At 37.8% G+C, this 20,210-nt stretch overlaps 1 protein-coding gene and 1 long non-coding RNA gene across 5 annotated transcripts in view; both read right to left on the bottom strand.

Annotated features, from left to right (window-relative positions):
* The window catches only part of scaper (S-phase cyclin A-associated protein in the ER), a 213,899-nt gene that overhangs the window by 153,389 nt on the left and 40,300 nt on the right, over window positions 1–20,210 (bottom strand). For 2 of the 4 annotated variants that reach the window (XM_087310256.1, XM_087310258.1), the window contains exons 8-14: window positions 17,231–17,457; window positions 15,322–15,648; window positions 7,586–7,753; window positions 7,436–7,502; window positions 5,144–5,261; window positions 2,639–2,750; window positions 2,150–2,290 (exon numbers count right to left, since the gene is read on the bottom strand). In XM_087310256.1, the coding sequence (XP_087166382.1) occupies window positions 2,150–2,290; window positions 2,639–2,750; window positions 5,144–5,261; window positions 7,436–7,502; window positions 7,586–7,753; window positions 15,322–15,648; window positions 17,231–17,457 (1,160 nt within the window). 4 annotated transcript variants of the gene reach the window in all.
* Window positions 10,448–12,329, bottom strand: LOC147837889 (uncharacterized). The gene is made up of 2 exons (XR_015526729.1): window positions 12,139–12,329; window positions 10,448–11,682 (listed from the first exon to the last, which is right to left on the bottom strand). It is a non-coding gene; the product is annotated as an uncharacterized LOC147837889 (long non-coding RNA).

Raw genomic sequence — 20,210 nt, 5'->3', positions numbered from 1 at the left:
TATTTTGAGTATGTGGTCTTACTGCCTCATCAGTGTCTTATGTTGATGATACTTAAGCCAATTTTTGAGCAATGTTGCCGGGCAGTATATTGCAGAGCAATGTTGCTCGACTACTTTTATATTCCCATTCCTACAGTACATACAGCTGAAACCAGAAGAGTACCTACACTTTATAAAAAGGCACATAACCATTTAGAAAAATAGTCAGATGTTAATGTGACTAAACTTTTTCTCTTTTAGGTAAGTTAGGATTATCACATTTGTTTCTGTTCTGCTTAATAGCAGAATAAAGAGAGAAAGAAGGTTTGAGTAATTTTCTTTTCTTGAAAGTGAAGTTTACATACAATAAGATTATTCTGCCTCTGAAAAAGCTCAGATGATGATGTCAAGGTTTTGGCCATAATGACCAGTGTTACATTTGGAGGACAAAGGGGAAAGCTTACAAGCCTAGGAACACCATCCCAACTGTGAAGTATGGGGGCGGCTGCATCATGTTGTGGGGCTGTTTTGCTGCAGGAGGGACTGGTCCACTTCACAGCATAGATGGCATCATGAAGAAAGAACATTATGGAGGAATACTGAAGCAACATCTCACGACATCAGCCAGGAAATTAAAACTTGACCACAAATGGGTCTTCCAAACACACCATGACCCTAAGCATACTGCCAAATTAGTTAAAATGTGCTTTAAGGACAACAGAGGGAAGGTTTTGGAGTGGCCATCACAAAGCCCTGATGTCAATCCTATTGAAAATTTGTGGGCAGAGCTGAAAAAGCTTGTGCTAGCAAGACAGCCAACAAATCTGACTCGGTTACACCTATTTTGTCAGGAGGAATGGGCTAAAATTCCTGCAAACTATTGTGAGAAGCTTGTGGAAGGATACCCAAAACATTGACCAAAGTTTTGCAGTTTAAAAGCAAAGCTAAAAAAAAAAACAAGGAAATGTTGGTAAACTTTTGACTGTCTAAAAATAAATAAAACAATTCTCTAAAAAAATTCTCTCATTATTCTGGCATTTAGCAAATGTAAATCATTTAGGTAATCCTAACAGACCTAAGGGCCTACTCACACTATGCCATCCGTACCGTGCCCAGGCCTGTTTCCCGGATCGTTTGAGAAGTGTGAGTGCGCTGAATCAGGCTCAAGCACGGTTCACTTGGCCGGCCCTGGCCCGGTTGGAAGAGGTGGGCCTGAGCGCAGTTCACTTGGGCTTTGGCTCGGTACACTTGTAGTGTGAGCGCAAAACACGCCAAAGCCCGAAATTGAAAGCGAGATGTGACTTTTAAGGGACTGTTTCATATGGATTTATTAATCATTCTTACTGTTCAATGAATGAAAACTGCCGCAGTTTACTAAAGACGCAAACCCCTCACTGCACGCCAGCTGCGCACCTTCAGCAAACCTCCTCATTCGTGCAACACGAGAGCTTTATGATTGTTTATTAGCGCCAAAAGTGGCAGATCTGTTCGGCGAACTATCTGACTGCGTGTCACCGCATCCCTAAGGACTGTTTGGCGAAATATTTGACTGCATGTCACTGCATCACAAACAACTGAAATGATATAACTAGAGAAATCTCCACTGTGCTGATGAGAGCGCTTCTCACTGAACAGCGCAGCAGCGATGACGTAAGCATGCTGAGGCCTGTTTGTGGTGTGAGCGCGGGCCGTCGGGGGAGACGGGAGGGGGGACAAGCGTGCTTTGGCCCGGTTCGAGGCAACTGTACCTAGTGTGAGTACGGCCTTAAATAGTAAACGTTTTTATTATTTTAATTTTTTTTAAATGGTTATGTTCCATTTTTTTAGAGGGGAATGTAAACTTCTGGTTTCAACTGTGTGTGTCAAAATCAATTCCTGGAGGGCTGCAGTTCTGCACAGTTTTGCTAGAACCCTAACCAAACACAGCTGATCCAACTAATCGAGTGTTCAAAAAAAGTCTTGAACACCTTAAATAGTTGGATCAGCTGTGTTTGATTAGGGTTGGAGCAAAACTGTGCAGAGCTGCGGCCCTCCAGGAATCGATTTTGACACATATCCTATAGTACATTTGTACAGCACTTTGGATCAATTTTATTGTGTAAAAATGAGCTTTATAAATAAATGCTGTTGTAATTGTATCATCATCTCTTTTAGCTTAGCCACTTTTGACCTTGGCTTCCTCTTCCTGCGCTTTCTTCACGATGGCCTGGAGCTGAAGCTCTCGCTTGAACTCAGCATGAAGCAGCTTCTCCTCCATCATCTTCCTCCTCTGATCCAGCAGCTCTTCTTTCCACTTCCTAACATCCTTCTCCTGAGGAAAAAAAAAAACGTGAAGATCAAATCCAGACTCGAGAAGTCAAACTTGTCACGGGTGCGAATAACACGTGTTAGTCTTCCACTTCAAGTGCGGATATATAAATACGCAATATTGTCTCAGATCTCGATCCTCTGAAAAGAACGAAGCGAAACAAAAACAAACACACTCGAAGAAGTTAGCAAGATCAGTTTTATGAGGGATGAATCAGCATGAAGGACTAAAATGGCTGTTAAGTGATTCTTTCAGCATGTACGCACACAGGATTTTCCCCTGTGGCCGAGGCAGGCTAGCAGAGGCTAAATGAGCTGCGTCTACAGGTGTTAAAAGGAAAGAAAAACATACTCTTTCCATCAGTTTCTGCAGCTTGTGGGTCTTCTCCTCTCTCAGCTTGTCTCGGAGCTGCTGGGCTTTCAGTTGTTTCTCTTCGTGTTTCTTCTTGGACTCTGCAATAGTTCTGACAACAAACAGCCAAATGGGTTAAAATGTGATCAGTTCATTTTTTAAGCAAATGAAATGATATTCAGATTAATTAACACACAAATATTAGATTTAGAGGTGTGAACCTATACTGGTCTCACGGTTCGGTTGGGTTACAATTATCATGCCATCGATTCGGTTCAATTCGATATCTTGGTGCATCGACGATGCCTTCCATACACAGTGTTATATTTTGGGGGGAGGCTATAACAAGCTGTCTGTAGGCTATAACAAGGGCATCCGCTGCGTAAAAACTGGCTGGAAAAGCTGGTGGTTTATTTCGATGTGGAGACCCCGGATTAATAAAGGGACTACGCCTACAAGAAATTAAATGATTGAACTAATACAACCTTACTGTAAAGTGTCAATAAATCATTAATATTAATTTAAGGAAGCTAATATGCTATAAAGTTAGATGAAAGCTTTACATTAATAGGCATTGCAAAAGGTATTAAAAGATCTGAATCAAATAAAGTTTCTAAAAACAAACAAGATGGGGAAAACGATGCTATTTTACAGAAAACAATTTGAAGGGAGAAATAGCATGCTGGTGTGTATGTGACACTGATGTTTTATGAAAAATGGCCTACCAGTAGCCAAAATCTTTACAAGCATTAGAATCATGTATTTTAGGTCCCTCGCTTACAAAACTAAATCCATTACATTTAATAGTAATGTCAATGTTTAAGTCAAAATGTAGGTATAAACAGAAACTACACCGGGCATTCGCTAGAGACTATCCTTAAATCACGAATACTACATCAAAACCTTTTTTTAAAGCACAAACGAAACTAGAATAGGGTGTCTTTAAATAAATGTAATTAAAAATACCATGTATTAAATTGACTGCCTTAAGAACAACACTGTTACATTTGCTCTCACATATGTATGAATAAGAATAAGATAATATTGTAATTAGTGTAGGGCAAAAAATTAATCATCCAAAATAAAAGTTTGTTTTAACTATATAATATAGTATAAAATATAATATAATATAATATAATATAATATAATATAATATAATATAATATAATATAATATAATATAACAATCTAATATAATAAAATATAATATAATATAATATAATATAATATAATATAATACAATATAATATAACATAATATAATATAATATAACAATCTAATATAATAAAACATAATATAATATAATATAATATAACAATCTAATATAATAAAACATAATATAATATAATATAATATAATATAATATAATATAATATAATATAATATAATATAATATAATATAACATAATATAATATAATATAATATAACATAATATAATATAATATAATATAACAATCTAATATAATAAAACATAATATAATATAATATAAAATAATATAATATAATATAATAAAACATAATATAATATAATATAATATAATATAATATAATATATATTCAATTCAATTCATGTTTATTTCTATTGCGCTTTAACATTGCAGATTGTGTCAAAGCCAAGCAGCTTAGACAGTCTAGTAAATTGAATCTGCGTTAGTCCAGTTTTCAGAATTAAAGTTCAGTTTAGTTCAGTTCAGTGTGGTGGAACACTGAAAAGCAAATCCATCATCGCACATATGTGTACATACATGCATACACACATATTTATATATATATATGAGTTTTATATATAAGCATATAAAAGTTTCTTAATATTAAGATAGAAAATATATGTGTATATGATACAAATTATATATAAATTTAAGTATTATATGTTGACATCTAGTTTTGTTTCCATGCATGCGTGTGTGTGTGTGTATCACATACATGATAAATTAATGTATAACAAACATACATATATCATGTCAAAAGACATTTTAGATCTGATTATATGAGCTTAATCTTTGCCCAGCACTATTTATAATAAGTTCTGGATCACAATTCAACTGAAACCTGTATCTTCCTTTTTGCTTTTTTTGGCCAATTGTAAATTTACATTGCAGTCTTTTTAATGCTTAGCATTCGCAGAGGAAGAAACTATAAGGCAACCTTATAATCCACAGTAGTATGAAATCCCATTTGAGTTGAGTAAATGTCTACAGTTTTCTTTTTTTTTTTTGTTATTTGAATTTATATGTCAGAATTCAAACAAAAGTATTGCAGCAAACTCTCAACCGAATGAATTCAAACAAAATTCCCTTTAAAGAATCTACAATTATTCAGTAAATATAGCGTTGCCAGGTCCACTTATTATAAGTACTGCGTATTTTTAAGCTTCTCTGTGTTTAAGTGATCCAGCTTATGCAATGAATACAGTAGGCAAGCCACAATATTTTGATAATTGGCTTATATCAACAACAAAGAGTTTGGGTGTACGTTTAATTAGAGTTTGTAACAGTACTGTGTTACCGTTTGCGTGAAGGTGATGACAGCTTCTCATGCATGTGAATGCCATGCCCTGGTGGACGCGCGGGTTCTTCCTCTACAATATCACCCCATGAAGTGCTCTGACGCCACGGCTCTCGAGCTGTCAGGAAAAACGTAGAACAAATTTACAGTTAAAGTCAGAATCATTAGCCCACTTGTCAATTTTTTTCCCACAAATTTTTTCAACACATTTCTAAACACAATAGTTTCAATAACTCATTCCTTTTATCTTTGTCATGATGGCAGTAAATAATATTTGCCTAAATATTTTTTCAAGATACAAGTATTCAGCCTAAAGCTAGTTAATTAGGTTACTTAGGCAAGTCACTGTCTAATAATGGTTTGTCCTGTAGACAAATATTGCTTAAGGGGGCTAATAATATTGATCTTTGAGTTGTTTTAAAACAAATTAAAAGCTGCATTTATTCTAGGTGAAATAAAACAAATAGGACTTTCTCCACGAGACATACTGTGAAAATTTCCTTGCTCTGTTAAACATGTTTTGGGAAATAATTGATAAAGAAAATAACAGGACGGATAATAATTCTTACTATAACTGTACCTGTATGTGTATGTGTGACACATCCCCCCCCCCCCCCCAAGTTAAGTAGATTAAGTCAGATAATGTATTTTCCGTAATTACAACAATTTAGACCATTCAGTTGCAGTCATTACACACACACAGTTAACTTAAACCAAAGTCCCTTTAAGGCAAGCCATTTCACTTGGCGGCCATCTGTGAGAGGCCTCTCAGGCAGTAAGCTCAATCATTCTGCTTAAATGGGGAAACATCAAATTCTCCAAAACTGTTAGCCAAGCTTATGATTATATTATATATTTAAAACCACCAATAAACTTAAACAACGTCTGACTAATAAGTTTACTTTCATTCATTTATTCATTCATTTTCTTGTCGGCTTAATCCCTTTATTATTCCAGGGTCGCCACAGCGGAACGAACCGCCAACTTATCCAGCAAGTTTTTACACAGCGGATGCCCTTCCAGCCGCAACCCATCTCTGGGAAACATCCACACACACACATTCACACACACACACACACACACTCATACACTACGAACAATTTAGCCTACCCAATTCACCTGTACCGCATGTCTTTAAACTGTGGGGGAAACCGGAGCACCCGGAGGAAACCCACACGAATGCAGGGAGAACATGCAAACTCCACACTGAAACGCCAACTGAGCCGAGGCTCAAACCAGCGGCCCAGCAACCTTCTTGCTATGAGGCAACAGCACTGCCTACAGCGCCACTGCTTCGCCCAAGTTTAGTTTCTAAACGTTTAAATCAAACCAAATCTGCGTATTTTCAGGTTAACAAAGCTAATAAGCAAACACACTCAAAAGGAATGCGATCACGATACCAACCTCATTTATCGTCGTTCTACATATTATCGTCCTCTCTGATCATCTCTATCATCAGATCGCGCAGCTCTTCTAAAGTAATTCACTACTTGGTCTTGATGGCGAATCTCCTCCAGAAATTACAGCTACTCTTTGGCTGCGTCCGAAACCGCATACGTCCATACTATATAGTATGCTAAAATCAGTATGCGAGCCGAGTAGTATGTCCGAATTCCTAGAATTCGAAAATCAGTATGCGAGAAGTACCCAGATGACTTACTACTTCCGGCAAGATTCTGCAGTGTGCATCCCATGATGCCCCGCCAGAGAATTCATGAATGGGATTAAAGCGACGCAACTGACGCACGTAGGTCGCATAACCATGACAAAATGGCGGATGTAGTACGTCCGAATTACATTCATACTTTTCACATTCATACTGTGTAGAACATATTTTTTAAACGGTCGAGTAGTACGCTTAAAATCAAGTGCAGTACCTACTGAGTATTAGGCAGTTTCGGACGCAGCCTCTGTTTGCAAATTTTTGTGGCCGTTTAAGTAATTGCTGTCAGGGGATGTGCGTTTGACAGGACGGACTGTACCTCGCATTCGTTTCATACAGATTACAAAACCGAAATACTTCATTTAAAAATAAAGATTTCAAGTTTTGTGGATACATTTCTTCGCTGAGAATCCAGTGTGAAACTATCGTAAAAGTCTGATCCGAGCTTCTCCCCGGACAAACGTCAGTCTACAGTGATTGATGATTGGCTCCTGTACTGGTAGGCGGGGCTTTATTCGCTATTCTGACCGTTACACTTTACCCCAATCAAAACTATACGAGTGACATGTCTTGTGTATTTTACAGTCCTTGCTGAAACACACCGTTAGAACTAAAGACTGAATAATTACCCTCGTAATCAGCCAACATCTCGCTCCAGTCCAAATTCAAGCCACAACTTCCACTCCCGATACTTGCCTTCAAAAGAGCAGAAACAGATGAAAATGCTTACAGTAATTCAGAAAGCACAAAATGATAACCTATCAGAGTCGTTGACCTACAGAGAAGTCGCTCTCATTGTCGGTTTCCAATTCGCTGTTCTCCGCCTGGATCTCTCGTGTCAGCTGTTCCTCCTCCGCGATGGCGCTCGCAATCGCCTCTTCATTGGCTTTTTCCAGACGATCAGCCATCTCCTCCTTCTTAGCCAAAACTTCAGCCATGGATTGAGGCTGACAAAAAGCGTGAAAACACTCATTAAAGTCACTACACTAAATAGAGGCCAAAAAAAATGTTAGCCACATCAGGCTCCATTCCCAGGCAGCAGAACTTTAATCAAGACATCATTTCAGCACTTGTTTCTAACTTTAGGCTGGACCTACATTTCTGGAATGCAAAGCTTTAATGCAAACTTTAGCAATGGATGTTTAATAAACTGAAAAGAGACGAAATGAAATGATAACACGGGCACACGCCATAAACACAATCGATCACAAAAACCACGCATGGGGGAAAACGCAATGAAGTCATGCAGCACACAACCACAATAAGGGCGCAATAAGAATGAAGGGGATTATTTGGTATGATAGTAAAAAGTAGGGCTGGGCGATTAATCGAAAAGTAAGGAGCTATAATCGATCTAATTTCAATTCTAGGTCAATTTTTTTTTATTACTTTCCCTACCGCTTGTGGAGTCATGTGACTTTGCTCTGTTTAAGGCTGGTTTATACTTCTGCGTCAAGTAATCGGCATGACCCACGGCGCCTGCCTTGCGCATAGTCGTGCATTTACGCCTGATTCGCACGCCGCTTCAGCGTCAACACGTGACAGAGGGCGTGTCTGAAGTTGGGGCTGATGCGATCATCATTGCAGCATCGGCCAATGAAATTAGTCCGCAATTGACTACTGTCTGAGCTGGTGTTTTTGCATAAAGCCATCTGATTGGCTGATGCATCCATTGGCACTTGAAAAGTTGAGAAAATCCCAAGGTCTGCAGCGAGCACTGCCACTGAAGCAGCACCGTTGGATCCACAATGCAGTTCGACAACGCCTGACGTCACCCATTTATAAGCGTTCACACTGACGCCACGAGTGAATGGGGCATTATACTTCTGAATGCTGTGTGTGTTGCTTCGAAGCGCTAGCTGCCAGTAGGTTTTTATGTTCCTCAGTGTCGAGTTTCTTCGGGGTGTTTTGTTTTTTTCTGAACGCTCCCTTAATGTACAAGTAGCTAAAACTTGCTTCTTTAGAGGCGGGAACGGGCGGACGTGCAACAACTTTAATCACAACACAAACACAAAACAAAACAGAAGTCTCCATCTGAAGCTCCTTCATGGGACTCGACACTAGTAAACACTCTCAGCACCGCCCACACTGGTCACAGCTACCTAGCTGACCAATCACAGAGCTTGTGCTTCGTGTCGTAGTGACGTGTAGTTACATTTTTTGAGAGGTGCGCATAAGAGTCGGCATCAGCCACGGTGAGGGCTTTGCGGCCTTTAGATTTCTGCGTCGAGTGTAGCGTATGGTCTGGCGCAGCCTACATGCCTTCGCATACCCCTCGCCGTGACTGACGCCAACACTGACCTCTTAAAACATGTAACTACATGTCACGACGACGTATAGCGCAAGTGAATTCTCATCTAGCATTGACGAGTGTGGGCTGCACAGAGAAGGCAAACAATAAATAAATAAATAAAAGAATTGTTCATTAATCGTGATCGAGTTAAAATTTAGTATAACGGTTTACCGAGATTTCGATTTCACGCCAAATCGCCCAGCCCTACTAAAAAGGTAAGTTGTGTTGTGAATATAGTCTTCATGGCTAATAGATAATTTTATTATTATTATTATTTGTTTACATTTTTTTATTATTATTAACGTACCACTTGCAAATTCAGTTTCTCTAAATTTACTGGATTCATCAGGTGCGGTCTTGAGCAAAATGTTAATGTTTGTTTTATTTTGTGAAGGTCAGATGACAATTCTTTCCAATTTCCAATAAACATTCTGTTATTTAAAGCATTTCTGTTCATTTAACGACAATTGGTTCAAGTAACAATGCTTATATTTTTTGTTGTGATGGATAATCAAGGTTATATTGATTTCTTAAAGTGATTGTTCACCCAAAGATGACATTTCTCTCATCTTGTACTTCTTATTTTCTTCTGTTTCTTCAGTCAAATGTTGGGAACCTGTAACCATTGATTTCCACAGTGTTTGTTTTTCCCACTATAGATGTCAATGCTTGCAGTCTTTCAGCTTTCTTCACAATATCTTCTTTTGTGTTTAACAGAAGCAAAAAAAAAATCAGCAAATTTGGAACTGCTGGAAGGGTGAGTACATTTACATTTTTGGGTGAACTATCTCTTTAACTCTTCTGAAGTTAAAAACATTGTTATTGTGTTGTCCTAAAATAATTATAAGCATAGTATGTGTGGGGCGACACAGTGGCTCAGTGGTTAGCACTGCAAAAAGGTCGCTTATTCGAGCCTCAGCAGGCCCAGTTGGCATTTCGGCGTGGGTTTACTCCAGGTGCTCCGGTTTCCCCCACATGAACTACAGGTGAATTGAATAAACTAAATTGGCTATAGTGTATGTGCATGTGAGAGTGTATGGGTGTTTCCCAGTACTGGGTTGCGGCTGAAAAGGCATCATCTGCGTAAAACATTTGCTGGATAATTGGCGGTTTATTCCACTGTGGCGACCGCTGATGAACAAAGGGACTAAGCCGAAACAAAATGAATAAATGAATGTTTTGCGTGTGTATGTATTTGTTTTTATATCCAGGTGGGGACTTAAACCTCAATGCACACAAACTCGGAGTCCCCACTGAGATATAAAAACTATGTGTGTTTTCAATAGTCACTTTATGCCAAAACGTTTTTAAAATTTGGAAGAAATGTCATTGGTACTTTACAGAATAAAACAAATCCAAAAACGTTTAACTCAAATACACGACAATAAATTTTCAATTGAGTGTTTGAGAATATTGACAATTTTTAAGTTGTATCTTAATATATAATAGCTGCATTAATTTTATATTGTGCATTGTTATTATTATTGCGTTTAAATGAATGACTTTATTTTACTTTAGGTCAGAGTATTGGGTTGTCCAGGGCCTGCTAGGACTCAAGGGGGCTGAATGACTTTAAAGTATTCAAACGTAATGAAGTTAATCAACTACTATTAATATCTTAAAACCTTGAAGTCAAACCACTGATTATATAATTAAGATGGCCAAAGACCCTGCAATATGCCATTAGGCAACTCAGCACGATTAACCTGTAAGCAGATGGGTTTATTCTGATTTTACGGTGGTAACAATAGAGGGGTCTGTTGAGGGCCACATTTTTGCTCACAAGCATTCCATCCACTGGTGCACCTGTGGGTTTTCATGACTCGTGATGACTGGTAAATTGCCAAAATATTTTGGAAAAACTATCCTACCCACAGCCATCAGAGGCCACAACACTTGACCTCCGCTTTCAGAAGCTGACGAGTGAACAGTATGCCAAGTGCCAGTTTCAGTATGGCGGCAAGAGAGGACGGAGACGCTCAGAGCTGTACTGAGGTCAGTGTCAGACCTCATGCTAACGAGCATAATAAGAGGTAGATTTCTCTCAACAGCCCGCCTGCTGGCCTTAGATCTGGAGTCTAAACAGAGCAGGTCTTATCTGACCCACCCAGAGAGGTGGTGTCTGGAGCTCGGAAGCAATGATTCCGGATTCCGACACCACTGAGATTGTGCTTCTGTCTGGCCGTTCAGACCTCATCCATCTCCATTGTTTCAGACTGGGTTTTGTACAGAGGCCAGCTCCTGTTGAGTAATGGAAGCCGGTAGCAAATGCAGGGGGTCTAGTCTTAATTAACCCCTTGGAGATTTCTCTTAAAGAGGGCGAAACAGGAGACAAGTAGATCGCCACAATAGGAGTCGCTGTATTCTACTTGCCTTTTGGCATATATCTACAGGTCGAGTTGCTAAACCAACCAATGGTCTTGAAGTTTTAGAAGGTCAAACAGAACAATTTGAAACCGGTTGGTTGCTAGACAGAAATGTAATTATTGTACTTGGATCTGGTAAGTTTTTGTCCCACTTTTCCAAAACAAGATCCTATCTTATGATGAAGGAAAGCTTTTCAAGGCTCCTGTTCTTTTTGAACTAAGAAACAATAATATAAAAGGTCATAGGTGCGACCATAACTCTGGGTAAAGCAACATTTTGGTGGCAAACAGGGCTTGTATTTTGCCAAAATGTTTACACTCAATTTTGGTCAAGGCTTAAAGTAATGGGAGCTGGTAGCAAATGGAGTGGGTCTAGTCTTAAGCCCTTGGCGGTTTCTTTTAATAAGGGCGAGACAGGAGTCAAGTAGATCGCCGCAACAGGAGTCACTGTCGTCTACTTGCCTTTTGGCCTATATCTACAGGTCAAGCAGCTAAACCAACCAATGGTCTCGAATTTTGAGAAGGTCAAATATTTTGAAAGTGGTTGGATGCTGGACAGAAGTGTAATTATTGTACTTGGATCAGGTAAGTTTTGGTACCACTTTTCCAAAAGACAACAAGATCCCGTTTTATGATGACGAAAAGGTTTTCAAGGCTCCAGTTCCTGTTGAACTAAGAAAGATTTATATAAAAGGTCATAGGTGCGACTGGGTGTCTGGCAGGACCCTAGCCATGCACCATAACTCTGGGTAAAGCAACATTTTGATGGCAAACGGAGCTTGTATTTTGCCAAAATGTTTACACCCAATTTAGGCCAAGGCTTAAAGTAATGGGAGCTGGTAACAAATGGAGTGGGTCTAGTCTTAAGTAAGCCCTTGGAGGTTTCCCTTAATAAGGGCGAGACAGGAGTCAAGTAGATCGCCGCAACAGGAGTCGCTGTCTTCTACTTGCCTTTTGGCCTATATCTACAGGTCAAGCAGCTAAACCAACCAATGGTCTCGAAGTTTGAGAAGGTCTAACATTTTGAAAGTGGTTGGATGCTTTAAAGAAATTTAATTATTGTACTTGGATCAGGTAAGTTTTGGTACCACTTTTCCAAAAGACAACAAGACCTTGTTTTATGATGACGAAAAGATTTTCAAGGCTCCAGTTCCTGTTGAACTAAGAAAGATTTATATAAAAGGTCATAGGAACGACTACGAGAGATTGGCAAAACCCTAGCCATGCATGCTCCATATCTCTGGATAAAGCAAACTTTTGTTGTAAAACGGGCATGCATTTTGGTGATTTTTTTAGATCCGATTTTGGTCAAGGCTCAAAGCAATGGAAACCCTTAGAGATTTTTCTTAAAGAGGGCAAGACAGAAGACAAGTGGATCGCCACAACTGGAGTCACCAACTTACTTCTGCAGCCATCAGAAATCGACATGCCTTTTGGCCTATATCTGTACAGTGGGTCAATTAGCTAAACCAACCAATGGTCTTAAAGTTTGAGAAGTTCGAGGAAGACATTTTAAAATTGGTTGGTTGCTGGACAGAAATTTGATTATTGTACTTGGATCTGGTAACTGGTAAGTTTTGATATCCCTTTTCCAAAAGACATCAAGATCCTGTTTTGTGATAAAGAAAATGTTTTACAAGGCTGAAAAATTAGTTTCAAACTTGCTCCTTTAAAACTAAGAAACATTTATTTAAAAGGTAATAGGGGTGACTCTGGGTCGGCAGAACCCTAGCCGTGCATCACTTATGGGAACATTTTGCTGGAAATTTGGCATGAGTTTTGGTGATTTTTTTCACCCAATTTTGGTAAAGGCTCAAGGTAATGGAAGCTGGTAGCAAATGCAGTAAGTCTCGTCTTAATTAACCCCTTGGAGGTTTCTCTTAAAGAGGGCGAGACAGGATATAAGTGGATCACCACAACATGACTCGCTGTCTTCTACAGCCATGAGACATCTACATGCCTAGTTAGATTTCTGGCCAACATCTAATTAACCAATAGTCTTTAAGTTAAAGAAGTTAGTCAAGCAAGACATTTCACAGCTGGTTGAACATAATTTGATTATTGTAGGGTTGAAAGTCGATTCCAAAAATGATCGATTCCTTGATTGTGAGGCACTGAAAATCAAGAGTCGAAACCAAAGTTGGGAATTGATTCCATAGAGATAAATGACTTCTCTTTTCAGTTCATAAGAACTACTCAATTAAAACTTTCATGCTAATAACAACCTGAAGTCACTTGCTAATAAGGATCAGTTACATTTCTGCAAACAAATTTGCATAATTTGCATCTTTTAATTGGTTCAAATAACCAGTTCTCTTACTATTCTGTAATTTATATCATGCTGAAATATCCAAATAATAAATTATGTAAACATTTATTGGTGATTATTACCTTTCATTCAATTAAGTTCATGTTAAATTAAGTTATTCAATTAAGTTAATGTTTGTAGCTTCATTTCTGTTCCAAATTCATGCATATTAATACATCTTTTTCATGTGTGTGCCTTATAAACTATAAAGCTATGGTTATTTCTGTGTACAGTTTGCAGTTTCTATGTGACTGTTGTGATCATGCATGTTAGTAACAATATAATATATAATAATGTGGCTGGTATTTGTATGGCTTTCAATAATGCTCCAACTGGCAGGCTTAAGAATCTGAAAAGAATCGCAACAACAGTGAGGAATCCATTCTCAGAATTGAGTCAACGTAGTATTGGAATTGGGATTGATTAAAAAAATGTAGAAATTAGATTATTGCATCCTGGATCTGGTAAGTTTTGATACTTTTTTTCTTCAAAAGACAACAAGGCCCCACTTTATGCAGAAGAAAAGATTGTTTAAGGCTGAAAAATTGGTTTTAAATTGGTCCCCCTTGAACCATTAATATAAGAGTTCATAGGGGAGACTCTGAGAGAGGTTGGAGGAGCTTTAGCCATACACCACCTCTAGGAAAAGAAACATTTTGGTGGAAAACAGGCATACATTTCGGCTTTTTTTTTTTTATTTTAACATACTTTTTTGATAAAGGCTGAAAGTTCAGAATGCCTGTAGCACGTAAAGTGGGTCTACTCTTAATTAACCTCTTAGATGTTTCTGTTAGTTATGGCAAATGAGGGAAAATTAGAATGCCTTTACAAAAGTGCTTGCATCACTCCTACTTTCTCTTTAAAAAAAACAAACAATAAAATAGGTGCCATATAATCTACATCTGTAGGCCAAGTGGTTAAGCCAACCAAGGGCTTTGACCTTAGAAGAGTTCAATGAAATACTCTGCACCATGACATTTGCATTTCTAATGTGATCTAGCATTGGTATTACTTATACTGCTTTTGCAACAGATAATAAGGCCCCGTTTTCTTGGCTGAAATTTTGGTTCCAAACTTGTGCTTCTTGAACTATGAAACATTTTTATATTAGATCAGAGGAGCTGGAGGCAACTATTGAGAGTGATCTGCAGAAACTTGGCCTTACACTACCTCAAAAGTATCAAAATTTGGCAGAAATAGGGGATGCGTGTTGGCATTTTTGAACGTAGTGAGATTTTGGGAGGTCAAGGCTCAAAGGGAGGTCAAGGTCAATGAGAGCCTGTGGCTAAAAACTAGTCAAGTCATCTGACCAGTGCAGGGAACACTTGATAAGCCTAAAATAATAACTTGAACAACTGTGGTAACTCTTGCTTAACACTGCTCTCTATTTACATCTGAAACCTGCGCACCCCCTTCAGCACGCACACACATGTACTTGCTGAGAGAAAGGAGGAGGGATGGGGGTAACCCTGCCTCGTCTGGAGGTTTTTGGGATTGACTTTGTTTAGGCGGCAGCCCTGACCCTGGCCTGTGTCTCTCAGCACTCACAGTAGAAAGTTCTGTGGGGTCCAGCAAGCTCTCCAGTGTCATCACTGCCAGGGGAACGTAGACCGGTGCCTCCGCTTTTGTTGATGGTGTTGCGACCTTCCACACCGACCCCTCCGTCCCCTGCTCCACTTTGGTTAGCCCAGTACCCGTCTCCTCTGACTGAACAAGTGTTACAGGATGAGGGCTTGGATCGGGAACCAAGTCCGGGCACTGAACCTGCAAAAGTGGAGAAGTAGGGGGCGGCGTGGGGTCGGACGTGGGGGGTGGCGTGTCCTCAGAGGGGGCGCTGACACTCTGCCCTTCCTCTTCAATACTTTCTGCTGGGTGCTGCGCGATACACACAGATGCATACACAAATATGAACACAAACATGCAAGTCACAGCACTCCTCGCCGCATCTGTATGACAGACCGTTTGGCAGACATGAGAACAAGAAGGAAACAAACAGAACTGAAGAAACACAGCATGCTCAATAATTAAACAATATCATGCATTTCGCAAACAAACACGTAGCATACCAAGAACTGTACAATCAAGCACCACAGGCATGTAAACAAGTCTAAACTTGTGAGCTTGCCTATAGAGGCAGCATTTTCCAGACAAGCCTCTTGACATGAAGCCTTTTTTTTAATTATTTTTTTTAGAAAAGTTGCCATATTTTCTGCTTCCTAATAAAGTTCGGTCAAATTCTAGGTTTAAAAAGCAAAATATAAAAGCAAATATAAAAGACAGCAACACAAATGTATTTACTAAAAAAGACTTTCACACGGACGTTAAGACGAGAAATGACGAGACGAGAATTGCCTCTTTGAATATCACACTAACTGTACAAAAAATAAAAAAATAAAAAATACTAATACTACTAATACTTCCCTTCTTAGACTTTACAGACCTGAAACTTGCCTATAGCACTTATTCATTGTTGCTCTTATTCATTGTTGCTCTTAGTTGTGTAAATTGCTTCCTTGTCCTCATTTGTAAGTCGCTTTGGATAAAAGCGTCTGCTAAATGACTAAATGTAAAATGTAAATGTAAATGTTTCAGATCCTCAAAATGTCAAAATTTAGTAATTCAATTTGACACTTTTGCAGCGTTTGGTGTTGCTTTTGTGGATTTTTTAATTATTTTTTTTTGGCTAGGATGGAATCAAATGCATCAACAAAAATGTTTAATTTAAAGGGGTAGTTTAATGAAAATGAAAATCCAAATTTACTGGCCCTCCACTTGTTCAAAACATGATTGAGTTTCTTTTTCCTATTGATGAGAGAAGTAGAAATTTTTTGTTTTTCCTACAATGAAACGGCTGTGTATTCATAACCCTGAGGTAAGAATAAGTTCAGACTTGATTGTGTTTCAAGTGGACAAAGTAAATCGCCTATGGACGTCAATAACTACCAGTATCCATCATTCTTCAAACTATCATCTTTTGTTGTTCAGTAGAAAAAATAAACTCGTAAAGGCTAAATTGAGAACATTTCCATTTTTGGGTGAACTATCCCTTTAAATCTGAAGAATGTATTATTCTAATTAGAGTGACGTGTTAATGACACGTGCACTTCAGAGCTGTTCCCTACCCTCCAAATCACTCACTGATGACTTTCTATTTCCGTCTCTTAGAAGGCAGGTGTCTATGCAGGAGGAAGTAGATAGCATGGCAGCTCAATTGGTTTGGCTTCGGCATATTCTCCAAACGCAATCCAGGACATCGTATCGTCAATATTTAATAGACCTCATTGAATCTGATAAACATGTTCAAAAATCGATGCCCGTCCACTTGATACTGGCCTGTCTGGACAGTGTATCTATGAACACACTGTGACCAAACAAACACTTTCTGATGTTTCAGAGGCTTCATATCTATGGCTGGGCTCTAAATAATTAATGACGGAAGGTTGGTTGACGTCATTACCTCGATGACCGGGGTCTTTTCCATCTCTTTGCTGGGCTCTTGGGGTATGGGTGGCTCTTGCTCCCTCACGTCCTGAGATTTGTCTTGGGGTGAGGGTTGGACGTGCTGGTTCTCCTTGTCACTGTCGTCTTTGGGGCTCGCATGAACCAGAACTGGGCTTACTTTGGCCCTTGGCCTCATGGAGCGCCCACGCTGCACCGTCTCCCAGCCTTCTGCATCTTTCTTTGCTAAGGGTTGATGGACATGCATACAGTGCTCAGCATAAACCAGTACACCTTTAACAGATCTCCTTTAAAGGGGACCTATAATGCGAAAATCACTTTCATAAAGGGTTAACACAGAGTTGTGCGGCAGCAGTCTGTGAATATAACCAGCTTTTAATGGTAAAAATTGAATAATTAGGTTTTTTTATAATCACACTTGATCAAAACAGTCTGTAGAAACACTTTGATTGACATTCCATTCTCCCTCAGAGGGGGAAAGCCCCACCCACTAGTGACAATCTCTCCCTCATTAGCATAGAATGCAAGTCTTGTATTTGAATCTACCACTATGCTGACACATAGATATTTGTAGCTCCGCCCTCTTTTGAAAAGAGCACAATCTCATTTGAATTTAAAGCGACAGTGACCAAAACATCACATACACACTCTAGAAACATTACAGACTTTTTTTTTTTACATTTTGCAAAAAGGAGCATCATAGGTCCCCTTTAAATAATAATTTCTATAGTATGCTTCACAATACCATATTTGAGCATAATGTATACATTAGATTAGTCAGTTCAAAAGCCAAAACAGGAAATAATGTAATAAAAAAAACTTTTATCAGAGTCCAAAAATTGTGTTGGAAAAAATTATAAGTATGTTGGAAGATTAATATTGCAGATTAGTTTAAATTATAATAATACAAAACATATAGAAATTAGTATGTTGTGGGAATAATGTGTTAATATTAATAATATGTATTCATGTTCATTTTAATTATACAAAACTTGCAGAAATTAGTATGTTGAGGGATTAATATTACACATTACTTTAAATTATAATGATACAAAGCATATAGTAATTAGTATGTTAGGGGATTAACATGTTAATATTATTATTATTACACATTACTTTAAATTATAGTGATACAAAACATATAGTAATTAGTATGTTGGGGGATTAACATGTTAATATTATTATTACACATTACTTTAAATTATAGTGATACAAAACATATAGTAATTAGTATGTTGGGGAATTAATAGGTCTATATTAATAATATATATTAGTTTAAATTATAATTATGCAAAACGTATTAATTCCTTAATGAACTCATTTCTATATGTATACATTGAAATTATATATTCGTTTAAATTATAATTATACAAAAACTTACAGAAATGTATACGTTGAGGATTAATATGTTTATAGTAATATTATATACTAGCTTCAATTATAATTATACAAAATTTACAGAAATTATTATGTTGGGGGATTAATAAAAAGTTTATACTTATATATTAGTTTAAATTATAATTATACAAAACTTATGAAAATTAGTCTGCGATAAATATGTTTTTATTAATATACAAATTAATATATTAACATACATAAATATGTTAATATAATTACTATGTTGAGTGAAAATATTAAATACAATTTGAATAAACAGGAAAAAAAAAAGAGAAACATTTAAATAAATAACTTTAGTTGACATTTTTTTAGTTATATTTAATTTAGTTGTGAATTGTTGAATTTAAATTAATTATCTTTTGGTTCCTAAAGATGTTAGGAGTACAAACTAAAACTTTTATTGGATATAACCGTTTTATAAAACCGCTTTGTTTAAATGCACCAAAATATATTAGTTATATTCCCTGAGAATATAAAAGAGTGTATACTTATTTATGCCCAGCACTGTATATTTCAGGGCTATTCAATTGGCGGCCCGTGGGGCGAATCCGGCCCCCGAGGCACTTTGTTCTGGCCCTCCAAACAGTGTGACCAAGACATCAAAAATAATGAATATAAGTTCAGTCGACAAATGGCCGCTATAGTTATGAAGTGGCGTGCGTCTGTTCAATTACAGCATGAGCTGCAGTTAAAGGCTGCACAGAGCGTGAGTCACCATAAGCGAGTGGTGCGGGCAGCCGAAAACATGTTTGTAGAAAAGGCTATTGTACAACGCACTGATATCGTTAATAGGGATGCAACGATTAGCCGATTTCACTATTAACTGCCCTTTAATTCATCAAAGTTTATTAATCGTAAAGTCTTCTCTAAGCCGCATTTCTGTTGCACTGAACGAAAACGAAACCGCTGCAAAATGCCAAGTTGCCTGTGCGCTGGTTTTAAGTTTGAAGTACACCGAGGCTAATATGCACGCACACAGGATTAACTGTAACATAAACAAGTTTGTTATTTCTAATGTAAGAATATATGACAGTGTGCGGGCGCCAGCGGAGCGACACACTTGCGTCTTTCTGGGCGCATGCAGTAGAAAACATCTCACGGTGAGAGTTGTGCGTGATCTTTCAGTGCAAATGTAAACAAAAGATATGTTAGACGAATTATTATTAAAATGATTATGTATGCATGAATGCAGATGGCAACAACAGTTAATCTAAATAGCTACTTACCTAATATAAAGCTTGAATTTACATTAGACGTGATATAACGGTGAAATGATTATTCTTCCGACAATATAATTGTACAACCAAAATCTATAATTGTTGCATCCCTAATTGTTATGCAGTTCAAAACATAATGTATGACTGTGTCTGAATGTAGAAGAAGCCTACTTCAGCAATGCACTGCTTTTGTTGTGCTCTGAAATGCAACATTTGAATGTTTGTTAAAAAAAAAAAAAAAAGAAAAAAAGAAGTATATTGTACACTGCACTGATATTATGCAGTTTCAAAATAAAATAAATGACCATTTTAATGTAGAAAAAGCTAACGTGGCTGTCTTAAGGAGCAAAAATATACAGCATG

This window comes from Danio rerio, chromosome 25 (assembly GCF_052040795.2).
Source record: "Danio rerio strain M-AB ecotype USA chromosome 25, GRCz13ab, whole genome shotgun sequence".
NCBI classification, from domain to species: domain Eukaryota; kingdom Metazoa; phylum Chordata; class Actinopteri; order Cypriniformes; family Danionidae; genus Danio; species Danio rerio.
Note: the sequence above shows the minus strand (reverse complement) of the source record. Positions and strands in the feature narration are given on the sequence as shown.